Here is a 13,048-nt window from a genome sequence, read left to right on the forward strand (position 1 = left end):
CATGTTCCTGGAGGGAGAGACCGAGCATGGAACACGCTGTGTAGTGAAGGGCAAAATGAGGGCTCAAGTTCAGGAAATCTCCGGCCTGTTTGGGATTCTGCCAGTCTCCCTCTGAGCTTGAGCGAACCCCTCCCCCTCTGGCTGTACCTCAGTTCCCCACTCCTAAGGTCAGGGCTGCACAGACTTCCAGCAGGCTGGCCAGGGCCATCAGACACAATCAGCGACTATCAGCAGAAGCTCCTCACACAGGCAGCTAGAGCAGCAGAGCACTTTTAGCAGTACAGCTTGAACCTCTTGAACCTGGAAACCTCATTCAGCAACATCCCTAACCCAGCATAATATGATATATAGAGATACACACCTAGAGCTGGAAGGGACCTCAAGAAATCCAGTCCAGTCCCCTGCTCTCTTGGTGGGAGCAAGAGCCATCCCTGATCAATTTTTTTAAATCATTTCCCCCAGGCCCCTCTCAAGGATTAGAGCTCACACCCCTGGGCTTATAATGCCCACATGCAAGCCACCGAGCTATCCCTCCCCACAGCATGCAGCTTGTTAACCAGATGATCACTTCTCATGGGCCAGGCCAACTCTCCCAGTGTTTCCAGCCCCCAGGGGTCTGTGCTGTTATTTAGCTCTAGTTTACCCCTACATGTCTAAGAGCCCAGGAAGCAATGGGAGTGTTGGTGATGCTGCTCGACAATACTTCTCCCGTAGTCAGGCAAATGCTCTCACCCAGCACTCATGTGCCAGACTAGTGAGTTTCAACCTGTCTAGCTTATCTCAGGAGCTGGGGCAATTGTACTAGATGGCTGTGGTTACACTGATGCAAACCATCGGTGGCAGTATGCAAATAGGCTCATTTGCATATTCCTCACCACCAGACACTACTGCCAGCACAAAAAACTGCATAAACACTGCTCTGCCAGCACCCACCCACCCCACTTTTCCAGTAGCCTCTTATGTCTGGGGACAAAGACACACATTTACACAGCTTTTTTTGGGCTGGCAGCAACATCTGCCAGTGAGCAAATATGCAAATGAGTGGTCATTTGCATACTACTGCCAGCATAACCATAGGCAAGGAGTTCAGAGCACAGCTCTGCTGGTATAGCCACAGACATGCTGGGAGTGCTTTGATAGAGTATCCCACGCACAGTTAGGCAGCTTCCTGCTTTGCCCTATGGCTGTTGAGAAGGTATGCTCCACGGCCAGCTCCATGGCTTTATATTGGACCTTCCACATAGAGACCTGGCCACCTCAAATGGGTAATCTGTACAACTGCTTTTCTTGAAGCAATGCGCAACCACAAACATGCACCTTTGAGGCACTGTCAGCCTAGGGGCAGGGCTCCTCTGGGACTTTGTGGCAGAATTGCCCTGTGCACTGGGGTGTGATTTTTACAGCAGTTCTCTAAGCCTGCAAAAACCCTAGAGAAGATACAAGCCAGGTCCAGACCAGACCAAAGAGAGGAGTTAAGATACACAGTTGCAGCTGCAACAATTACACTGCCAGAATTGATGGCTCAGACCTTTCTGAGCGTCCCCACAGCCAGAGAAACTTGTTAACCGCCCTTACCCCGCATGCTTGAGCACTACCAGGCTGGAACACAGAGGCCTGAAGGTTCCACTTAACACCACTCCATGAGGTGCACTAAATTGAACCCCAGAAGACCGACCCTGAACAAATTGCTTCTCTGGTACATATAAGTGTACCAGCATTTAGGGCAGCTTGGAGGGATGGGAAGTAGAATGTCCAGTTTTGCTTTGGGAACTGGTGAAAGCACCCAGCTGCATCCAGGGTAGGTTTCTAATGTAGATCAACTTGGAAACCTTTTTAGTTTAGACTTGAGCCAGTGGCGACCTGTCTCCCAGCTGAGCTCTGCTAAATGAAGCAGGGGGTGCTGGGAAAATGAAGCCTTGGTAGCCATGGGCAGAGATAGAAGAGGAGAAGGCAAGCTCTGTACAAGGCACAGCCAAGGCAGGTCATTAAACCTCTACCACCACCATTCCTGCAGCACTATGCACTGTTTGCTACCCATCCATGCAGCTCTCCCCCACTTTGGGGTATCCCCCACCCCACAATTGCTGCAGACCAGTCACATGAAACTTGCTCACCACCATCTGGCTGCTCCTTTGGCAGCAGGAGCAGGCCTGGGGGATGCTGTCAGGCTACTGTCAACCTAGCTGGAAGGGAGTAGGAGCCCCTTGAAGGTCATTGATGGGTCACAATCTTGATTATGAGGCTCCTACCAGAGTAGCAGCACACAGGGAAGAGAGGGCCTCAGTGGAGTACGAAGAGATTAAGATCAGGGTGGACGTAGTGAGCAGAGAGGACAGTAGGAAGAAGCACACCCTGAAGTGATGCAGCTACAAAGTGGTGGGACCCAGCAAGACCTCCAGGAGACCAATTGGTCCTACGCTTGCTCTAGCCCTATGACTACGCTCTGGAGTGCATCTGCCCTGTCACAGAAGGGGAGTGGTCCAGCAAGCATCTGAGCCCTGCCAGCCCTTGGTGGAGGGAAGGCCAACCAGTAGGCACAGCCCCAGAACACGGATATGAACAGCTGAGATGGAACCTGGAGGAACAATCTGAAGTTCTTCTCCAGCTGCTGCTTAAGCTCTACTGCCCAGCATGTCAGTGTAGACTAAGGGTGGACAAGGGGGTGTAGCAGTCCCTGCCTGGGGTGTGTGACTTCTCATAAAGGGAGCACAGCACAATCAGTGCTGGTCTCAGGCTCACCCAGCCAACTAATGTTGAAATATGTCACTTTGTATTCACGTTTACATACCAATTAGAGACATTTTACATTCTACAGACTTCTTGCATGTTCCAAAAAGGTTCCCCCAACCACCATGAATGTAACCAAAGTTTCCATCGGTTTGGCTTAGCAGGGGACAAACCCCCCCCCCCACACACACAAAATTGCAGCACCAAAAAGTGGGGCCTGATGAGAAGTTTGCTCACCTCTGGTGTGGACAATAGAGGCTAGGTCCTCACATGGTGCAGAGGAGTCAGTGGTCAGCCACAATACACTCACTCTCCAATACAAGGTTTCTTACACCCACAAGATAACATTGGCTTGTTTAACAGGCAAGAGAACTGGCTGTTCTCTCTCCTGGTGACTCTTAACCAAAGACCAAGCAGACAGGTTTGCTGTTCAGACGTTTATTTACAGTTCCCAGGCTCAAGCACTTGGTCGACAGTCACTAAATGCAACATCTATAGCTACTTCATTGAGCAGAGAGGTGACATATCAGGTTTGTTTCTATAGGCCTATGGAAAACATTCTTGAGCAGTTCGGGTCAGACTGAAGAGATGCCGGCTGTTTTTGCTAAGAGCTGCATTTTTAGCAACATGCTCTAAGTTTAATATTCATCATCCACTTCCTCTACCTCCTCAGCAGAGTCCCTGCCAACCTCCTCGTAGTCCTTCTCCAGAGCAGCCATGTCCTCCCTGGCCTCGGAGAACTCCCCCTCCTCCATCCCCTCCCCGACGTACCAGTGCACAAAGGCCCGTTTCGCGTACATCAGGTCAAACTTGTGGTCCAGCCGGGCCCAGGCTTCTGCGATCGCTGTGGTGTTGCTCAGCATACAGACGGCCCGCTGCACTTTAGCCAGGTCACCGCCCGGCACCACGGTGGGGGGCTGGTAGTTGATGCCCACCTTAAACCCAGTGGGGCACCAGTCCACAAACTGGATGGACCTCCTGGTTTTGATGGCAGCTATGGCTGCATTCACATCCTTGGGCACCACATCCCCCCGGTACAGCAGGCAGCAGGCCATGTACTTGCCTCGGCGAGGGTCGCATTTCACCATCTGGTTGGAGAACTCAAAGCATGCGTTGGTGATCTCAGGCACCGAGAGCTGCTCGTGGTAGGCTTTCTCTGCTGAGACTATGGGCGCGTAGGTCGTGAGGGGGAAGTGAATGCGGGGATAGGGCACCAAGTTAGTCTGGAACTCAGTGAGATCCACGTTCAAGGCGCCATCAAACCTCAGGGAAGCTGTGATGGAGGACACTATCTGGGCTATCAGCCTGTTCAGGTTGGGGTACGAAGGACGCTCGATATTAAGGTTCCGGTTGCAGATGTCGTAAATGGCCTCGTTGTCCACCATGAACGAGCAGTCCGAGTGCTCCAGCGTGGTGTGGGTGGTCAGGATGGAATTGTAGGGTTCCACCACCGCAGTGGAGACCCGTGGGGCAGGGTACACTGAGAACTCCAGCTTGGACTTCTTCCCAAACTCCACCGAGAGACGCTCCATCAAGAGGGACGTGAATCCAGAGCCTGTGCCTCCTCCGAAGCTGTGGAAAACCAGGAACCCTTGAAGGCCACTGCACTGGTCAGCCTGCAGTAAAGAAAGCTGGATAGTTACCCAGTTGAGGTTCAGGATACAGTTCATGAAATAAGCACTGAGAAGAGACAGGTGACACATTAGTCATCCCTTGCAAGTGCCAGATACGGGCATGAAACACATGGGTGCCTCAGGCTGTCTGGGCACAAGTCAGAGTCTAACCTGGACAAAGCTCAGTCAACACAGCTAATGAAGCAGACCTTGGATCTAGGTATAGTCAGGGCTGGCAGTAGAGTTTGCTGGGCACTGGGCAAGGTTGGAGGTGGGGGGACTCAGGTCCAGGCCACTGGAAGGGGCAGAGCCAGGGATCAGCCTTTCCTACCCAAAACTGTTCCGCATGGGCTCCAATAGCCATTTAAAGAGCTCAGGGTTCCATCCAGAGGTGGGAGAAGTACCCCAAAAGTTACTTGAGTAACTGCAGCTGCTGTCACATCTCGATACTTGAGTGAACATACACATGCATGTCACATCCTGATTATACTCAAGTACTTTTCCAGAGGGACCCCAGTGACTCATACTTAAGTACATTTCCCCCCTCCCCTTTTCAGCAGCTGTGCTTTACTCAAGTAACTTTTCAAGTACTTTTTCCCCCCTCTGGTTCCAACCGCTGCAGCTGGGACCCTCAAATTGCTGGCCCTCAGGGCAGCTGCCCCCTCTCTTTCCCACACAGACTGGTGGCCCTTGGTATAGCTGGCTGCCTTTATTCTCAAGGTTTTCACAGGTTAGGCATCGTGGAAGCCGGCGTGTGGGGAACACAGCAGGAGGGATATCTGTGCAGCAGCTTAACCAGTCACTACAGGGTGGTTTATTTCCACTGCCTCTGTTACAGAACCCAGATGTCTCTGGCTAGATGCTCACAGATGTCCAGGTAAAGTCACTACAGCCAAGCATTTTGGGGAACTTTTCTGAAGGCCCAGGCCCACACCAAAACATATAACTGCTGAGTCATGTTATTCCAGGAGACTCCCAGCTTTCGTTTTAAAGAGTTTCTAGCTCTCGTGGCTGCAGCCGGTGGGATGCATGAAGTTAATGTAACCAGTGCAACGCTGCCCTGCCCGAGCACGAGAGGAGAGTTAAGTGCTGCCTGGAGTCCTACTCATTTCCATGGAATTTTGACTCCCAGGCCCAGCCACATCCAGCACAGACCATGATCTGCTCAGCACACCTACCCTAATGTGAGGGCTTTCCTCAAGACCACACACAGGGGAACTCTGCCTCATAACCCCTCGCCAATAGCTTCCACAGGCAGTCTGGCTGGCAGGGTACTTACTGGGACACTCCCAAAGCACACCAGGAGTGGCTGTAGGAGAATGGACCTCACATGCCTGCACCAAAGGGTGGCAAAGGAGCCCCTCTCTGTGCTGGAGTAAGGCCCCATGCTCCTTCCCGAGAGAAGAGGGATCCTGGAGCACAGCAAGCCTCTTATCCCCAGCAGCGTGAGGTCAGGGCTGGACGCAGACCCAGGGTTCAAGCTCTACCCATGTGGCAGAGTTACACCAGGCCCCCCAGGCAGTTACAGGATGGATTCTCCTACTTGCCATTTTGCGAATTCTGGCCAACACAATATCGATCATCTCCTTCCCAATGGTGTAGTGACCCCGGGCATAGTTATTGGCTGCATCCTCCTTGCCTGTGATGAGCTGCTCAGGGTGGAACAGCGAGCGGTAGGGCCCAGCACGGATCTCATCTGTGGGGGGTGAAGGCCATGTCGTGAGACAGCTGCTCCATTTTTGTCAGGCTAGATTTCAGGCATCAGACGGTAGCATTAGGACAAAGCAGATCAGCTGGCAGCACTATTAAGTGAAGCCATAGTGGCTGAAAACCAGGGTTAGTCAGTCCCACACAGTAGGTTTCACAAGAGCAGCGGGGCTTGACTGCTCCAGCAGGAGACCCTGAATGAGAGGCTACAACTACTTGGTGATGTCTCAGTCATTCCCAGGTCAGACACTGCAGTGTGAGCGAGCACATGGGAGCCAGGAATTGTCCTTGTGAAGGGACTTAAAAGCTTGTAGCTTTCAGTTCCAGGGTTTGAGGAGCTGTAATCATAAGCAGAGATACTCTAAGAAGCATCCCCATGTATCAAATCCCCTGGCCATGTGCCCCTCCAAGCAGGTCACTCCTTCCCCAGGGTGCGCGCGCCAGCCCTTTGGAGACTGAGATAAGTGGGTTTGTGCATGGAGTAGCCATGGGTCTCCAACCCCAGAGACTGTCCCTATTTACAGGGGACGTTCCCACACCCTCACTGACTTCTCAACTGAGCTAGGGACATGGCGTCCAAGCTGGATGTGACCTTGGGATGGAGATATAGGGTAGCACATCATAAAGAACCAGAAAGACCTTCTCCCTCCAACAGGCTGCCTTGTGGGCACCACGTGCTTCCACCACCTTCTGTGGTCTCCTTCCCTGCCCACCCCTGCATACAGTCAGGCCTGGCAGTGACGAGGGGAGGGTAAGAAGTTACTCGGGTGAGAATGACCCCCTTTGCACCAACCATCACCACGGGCTTCCTGTGCCCACTTCCCTGACTGCAACCAGGGAGGGTCATCCCTGTGGGCCACATCACAGTCAGGTCATCTCTGCCTTAAACAGGCTCTGCACTCCCGAAGTGCCCCTTTCCCCACTGACCTTCCAGCATGGGAGCAAGGATCTAGCAGTTACGCACACTGGCGGTCTGGTGAGCCTGGGAATAACCTGGAGGCCAATCTCCCAAGCCTGCAAGTGCATTTGGGGTCTGAGATGGAGAGGACCTGGCAAAGAGGGAGAGTCACACAGTGCACGCAAGGCGTTTATTCATGTCCGTATCTTACCGATGACGGTTGGCTCCAGGTCTACCATCACCGCCCTGGGAACATGCTTCCCAGCTGCCGTCTCACAGAAGAAGGTCTCAAACGAGGAATCCACTTGTTCCCTGGCTTTGGGGCTAGGGATGGTCCCATCTGGCAGGATTCCGTGTTCTAGGCAATAGAGTTCCCAGCAGGCATTGCCCATCTGGACACCGGCCTGGCCCACGTGGATGGAAAGGCACTCCCTCTGGAAACAGAGGGTCAGGACAGCATCATGGGACAAAGGCGGTCTGTGCTGTGCGCACGAAAGCCTGACCTGGACAGCCTCAGCTCTGCATTAGCAGGATCAGGATTCGTGTTTTTCCTACTGGAAAGAGGCCCAGTCTCTTTTTTCTATGAATTCTAAACTTCTCCTGAAGTCCTCTTCTTCCAGGAGTCTGCTCTTCGATCCTTCCACACCATAAACCCAGTCAGGACTGGTTCGGTGTGGTAGGGTGCCCAGGGGTTCTGCCCACCTCACCCTTGTCTCACTAAGAGCAGGCAAGTGATGTGTTTTGAGGAGACAAAAGCTACTAGGGAGCCGTATGGAGGAGTTCAGACAGACTGAGACCCCTTAAACCTCTCCAGGGCTGGGTCTAAGTGGAGCAATTTGTTCCTGTATTTCACATCAGCGCACGCAGAACAGAGCTGTAAGTGACCAGGACCCATCAAACCACCAGGTCAGGCCCTGCCTTGTGCTTCTCCCTCTGAACGCCAGCTGAGCACCCGGAGCTCACCAGTAGCTTCTGACAGCGCAGCAAAGCGCCACAGCTCAGAAGCCACCGCAGCTGATTTGACTCAGGAGAACGCTGACTAGATCACACAGCAGGGGCTCAGTACCCTGGCAAGGCGAGGCAGGCGGCATCAGCAGCATCGACCTAGGGAACACCCTCGCTCTAGGGAAGTGGATTGAGGTACTCAGACCCCTCCCGAGCCTCTCGCGTGGCCGCTCTACCAGAGCGGGACTACATAGGGGGCCTGCCCGTAGAGGCGCAATGGGTAGTCCTGCCACCAGTTAACTGCATTGCTCCTCTAGCCTAGCTGTGGGCAGCTGTGCATTTGGGCCTCCAGCCCTGCAGATCAAATCCCAATTAAGGGCACTTACGGCCTCACACAGTCACATACAGGTCACACGCAGCGGGAGAAGCTCTCACTCCAGCAGGAGGTTAGAGGGGAAACGCGAGACACAACTCGCAGCCCCTAAACATCAACAGACAAACAGGCAGGAACTCCAGGGGCCCTACTGACCAGCTCCTCACCTACCCAGGGGCAAGGCAGGCTCCCTATCTGCCCGCCCTGGTTCCACACAGCTCCCAGAGGTGCCCACTAGGCACATGGCAGCTCCTTGTGCTACTCCTGCCCAAGTGCCGGCTCCTCAGCCCCCATTAGACCAAGACTGTGACCAAGAGGGGCTGCAAGGATAATGCCTGGAGGTACAGAGGTGGCACATGGAGCCTCTCTGGCTGGCTAGCCACATCCACAGGGACCTGGGAAATGCTTCCCAGGAGCTGCAGCAAACACAGCCAGCCTCCCGCTAGCCTAACCTCCAGCTCCAGCCCAGACCCCACTGGCTCTGATACCTCAAACTTCTCAGAGCCTGTCCCACTTCTGAGCCCACACCCCGAGGCAGAATCCTCACTCCTGCAACTCAACCCCTTGCTTCAGCCCAGAGTCCCCCACCTACATCCCAGGCTCCTCCTCCCCAGGCCAGAGCACCCACCCCAGAACCATTACCCACTCCCACAACCCAATGCCCTGCCCAGTGCACATGAGGAGCAAGGGAAAGCAAGCAGCAGAGGGACAGAAACCAAGAGGCAGTGGCACCTCTGAGAAGGACCCCCCCAACATTTTTAAATCAAAATGGGGGCCCCTTGGTAGCTGGAGTCTGGATTGCACCAGCAGAGGCAGCTTTCCACCAGGCCTGAAAGAGACACTAGATACTCAGCAGTGAAGCAATCCTTACAAGATGCCCTCCCTGCCCAGCTACCATGTCCTCCAAAGAGCACACCCAGAACCCTCTCTGCCCAGCAGCCAGAGACTTCACAATCTCCAGCCTGTTCACGACCTGCTCCACAAAACCCCCTTTGCAGAAACCTACCATTGCAACTGACTTCTTAATTGCCGCTTACACAAGTCCCAGTGCTGCCACTTCACTGGAATTTAAAGCCTGCCTCCAAGGGGCTGCACCTGGGAGGAGGAGGCTGGTTGCATATTTAAAGCCACAAAGCCCCTTCTCAGGGAGTGCCGGAGACAATAAACTCTCCGTTTGTACAGAGAGGTTAATCTAGGCACCTCGCTGCTGCCTTCAAAGAGTCCAGGATCTTGGCGGCTGATGGATGCTCTGGGGATAAGAGAAACTGACCTAGGCCTTGAGAGACACCTGTCGCATGGGCCGTGCAAGTCACTCAGACCCTCTAAGGGACTTAGGTGCATCACTGATTTCAATAGGAATTAGGCACCTCATTTGAGGAGCTGGGCCCTGGTGTCTGAATGGTGCCTCTGTGCTGTTTGCGATGTGCTGACACACATGGGGGGCTGGGAGGGTGTGTGCAGGGGTGAATGGGAGGCACACCAAGGCCACAGTCCCCACCCTGTGACTGCTAGCAGCAAATAGGGGGCCTGGCGCTGAGTTACTGCAGAGATCTACCCCGGGTGTCTGGCCCCTGGCTCCTGCCCGCCGGCCGAGGGTCTAGCTCTGGGGTCAGCAGCCTGCCAAGGGCGGCACGCGAGCTGGTTGTCACAACACGCAAGGTGGGCGCTCAGCCCCACCCCACCCCCCCATGCAGGGGGCGCAGAGACCCCCCGGCACGGCTCTGCTCCCACCGGCACACACCACGGCCTGGCAAAGTGGGGAGGGGCAGGCCCACTGGGGAGCCAGCTGGCAGGGGAGAGGCAGGCGGGCTGGGCTGCAGGTGGGGGGGTGTGGAGCTGCTGGGAGCTCAGGGCAGGGCTGGGCCCTTCTGCCAAAAGGGGGGGCAAGAGCTGCTGCCCCTGCTGCATGTCTCCCCTCCCCCACCGTCTGCCACCTGCCCTCCTCTCCTCTGAGGAAGGGGGCTGACCCCTCTGCTGCACCCCCAGGACAAGGACTGACCCCCCTTTCTCCCAGCTCTGCCCCTCCTCCCTCTGGGACAGGGACTGACCCCTCTGACCCCCAGCTCTGCCCCCCCGGGACAGGGACTGGCCCCTCTGACCCCCAGCTCTGCCTCTGTCCCCCCGGGACAGGGACTGATCCCTCTGACCCCCACCTCTGCTCTCTGCCCCCCCGGGACAGGGGGCAGGGACTGATCCCTCTCACCCCTAGCTCTGCCTCTGCCCTCCCGGGACAGGGACTGATCCCTCTGACCCCCACCTCTGCTCTCTGCCCCCCCAGGACAGGGACTGGCCCCTCTGACCCCCAGCTCTGCCCCCTGCCCCCCGCTAAGACAGGGACTGACCCCTCTGACCCCCAGCTCTGCCCTCTTCCATCCCCCCGGGACAGGGACTGAGACCCCTCGGACCCCCGCCTTGCTCTCTGCACTGGGGCAGGGATTTTTTCGTCATCCGCTTCTGCCTCTGCCCCCTGTCTGGGGTGGGGGCGGAGCCCTCCTGCTTTCCATTCCTGACCTGTCCTGCCACCCTGCCATCCTCTGCCCCCACCCTTGGGGCAGGCACTTCACTCCAGCAAGGTGCATGGGGGTCCGGCTTCCCCAGGGCTGCCCAATTCCACCCCCTCAGCTGGCTTGCGCCCAGCACGCACCAGCCCCACTTCTGCACGCCAGGGCTCTCCCTCCAGCCGCTGGCCACAGCCAAGTGGCAAAGCTCTACAACGCCATGTCTCTGAATGGAGCTGCTGCCAGTCGGACCGGTAGTAGTAGTAGTAGCATCCTTCAGTCTGCGTAGACTATGGATCGCGCCCTTCCTAACTCCATTAGGATTGTCATTTCCAGCATTGACTGTGACTGTGGAGGCCCACACGCGAGTGACAGTCCTTGCTGCATCTGCTGCATATGTAGTGGGTGTCCGGCAGGTCCTTGCTGTCCATTCTGTGCACTCGCTTCTCCTCTGCCAGCTGTCTGATCCTCATCTCACCCTTCTGAAGGCCCTTGTGTAGTTCCTGCTTCCAGATGCTGCAGTCGTCTGCCAGCTCCTCCCAGCTATCTGGGTCAACGTCTACTTCCTTGAAGTCCCTCTTTCAGACGTCTTTGTAGCGCAACTGGGGGCATCCGGGAGGTCTTTTGCCGGAGGCTAGCTCACCATACAGGATGTCTTTTGGGATCCTTCCATCATTCACCCTGTGGATGTGGCCAAGCCAGCAAATCTGCCACTGCCTGAGGAGGGAGTTTTTCTTGGCCCCTTCAGTCGGACGAGTAGTGACTTTAAAAAGGTATCAGTGGCCCTGGACCCCACCGAGAGGTCTAAAGGTCAGATTTCAGCCCACCGCCATGGAAGGGCTGCTGGTCCCTGCTCTAGCTGGTCACTGCACTTGGGGAAGGGAAGGGATTCCCCCCAGGTCAGACTGCCCACCACCCTTGTGAGGGTGGGGAGGGGGCCGGATCACTTCCAGCTCACGGAAACGGTGGACTCTTCGTTAGCTGAAGTCTTTAAACGATGGCTTCCCAAGCTGGGGGGCTGGGGGGGCATGAAGAAATTCCAGGGGGGCGTGAGGTGACCCAGTACCCCATCATTTTCCCCACCCGAAGAACGAGCTGGCCTTTGCATTCGACTCCCGGCCCCTGCCACTTTATGTGGATGACCCAGCGCAGCCTCTATAAAAAGCAGGCAGCTGGTGAAGGCCCACGTGGAGCTCGCTGCCTCCTGCAAACGTGAGTGAGTGTGGGTTGCGGGGGATGAGAATGGGGTTAGATGGGGGGCTGGGGGTGCCTGGCTCGGGTGAGGGGCATGGATAAGAGTGGGGGGAGGGTGGTGCCTGGCTTTGTGGGACGGGAGGGGCTCGGGTGGGTGGTTTGTGGGGTGTACAGGGCTTGGATGGACGGACGGACTCGCAGTGCTTGGGCAGCTGGCCCTGGCAGTGCAGGGTTCAGGCAGCCAGTGGACAGGCAGGCGGCTTAGGCTGGCGTGTGGGCAGCTGGCCCCAGGAGTGTAGGGCTTGGGTGACTTGGGCTGGCTCGGGATAGCAGGCGGGAGGCTGGGCCTGGCAGCATGGGGCTTGGGTGGGCGGCTCAGGCAGCTGGCCCACGGCTGGGGTGGGCAGCTGGTGGGCGTTCAGCTGGTCCCAGCAACACGGGGCTCAGGCAGCCAGTGGGCTGGCAGGCGGCTGGCCAAGCATCTGGCGGGCAGGTAGGTGGGTGGCTGACCCCAGTGGCATGAGGCTTGGGCAGGTGGCTCTGGCAGTGCAGGTCTCAGGTGAGCGGGTGGCTGTTGCAGGCAGCTCTGATAGCTGGTATGGGGCTCAGGCAGCTGGCCAACTGGGGCTGCACCAGGCGCCCTTAAGGGGCCAAGAAAAACTGTGCTTATTTGTGATTTTAAGTGACATTTTTATATCAAGTCTTTGGGTTTATTTTAAATTACAAATTGAATAGTTTGTTCAGGGGGTGGATGATGGTAAAAAAGAGGTGAAGGGGTGTGAGGATTTCTCAAAAATCAAGAGTGAGGCGTGATGCTAAAATCCTTGGGAACCCCTGCAATAAGAAGAGCACATAGCGATACTTTGTATGTTTTCTAAGGGATGGTATTTTTTTCCAAGGACTGGAACTGGGCCGTGGACCATACGTTGGGAAACACGGACCTAAACCATTTCCTCCTGGCTTGCTAATGAGAATGTCATGTCGCAAAAGCTTTACCAAACTCAAGGTAAATCTCCTCTACTGCTCCTCTCACCCATTCACTGGACCAATTACCCTGTGAAAGATGGACACCTCAAACCTGTCGCCCTGCAGT

The 13,048-nt window shown here is 55.6% G+C and overlaps 1 protein-coding gene across 1 annotated transcript; it reads right to left on the reverse strand.

Moving 5' to 3' along the window:
- Positions 1-3,365: 3,365 nt before the first annotated feature.
- LOC142007525 (tubulin alpha-4A chain-like) lies at positions 3,366-7,337 on the reverse strand. The gene is made up of 3 exons (XM_074984194.1): positions 7,157-7,337; positions 5,888-6,036; positions 3,366-4,343 (listed from the first exon to the last, which is right to left on the reverse strand). Exons 1-3 carry the CDS (start codon positions 7,335-7,337, stop codon positions 3,366-3,368), a joined length of 1,308 nt encoding a protein of 435 aa, XP_074840295.1.
- Between the last annotated feature and the right edge of the window lie 5,711 nt (positions 7,338-13,048).

This window comes from Carettochelys insculpta, chromosome 1, assembly GCF_033958435.1.
Source record: "Carettochelys insculpta isolate YL-2023 chromosome 1, ASM3395843v1, whole genome shotgun sequence".
NCBI classification, from domain to species: Eukaryota; Metazoa; Chordata; order Testudines; family Carettochelyidae; genus Carettochelys; species Carettochelys insculpta.

Excerpts from the sequence above, each read along its gene's own strand:
- LOC142007525 (XM_074984194.1), bottom strand. The coding sequence starts at position 7,337 with ATGGGCAATGCCTGCTGGGAACTCTATTGCCTAGAACACGGAATCCTG. Across the intron at positions 6,037-7,156 it reads CCTGGAGCCAACCGTCATCG|ATGAGATCCGTGCTGGGCCC; the intron begins GTAAGATACGGA and ends CACCCCCCACAG. Across the intron at positions 4,344-5,887 it reads TGGCCAGAATTCGCAAAATG|GCTGACCAGTGCAGTGGCCT; the intron begins GCAAGTAGGAGA and ends TCTTTACTGCAG.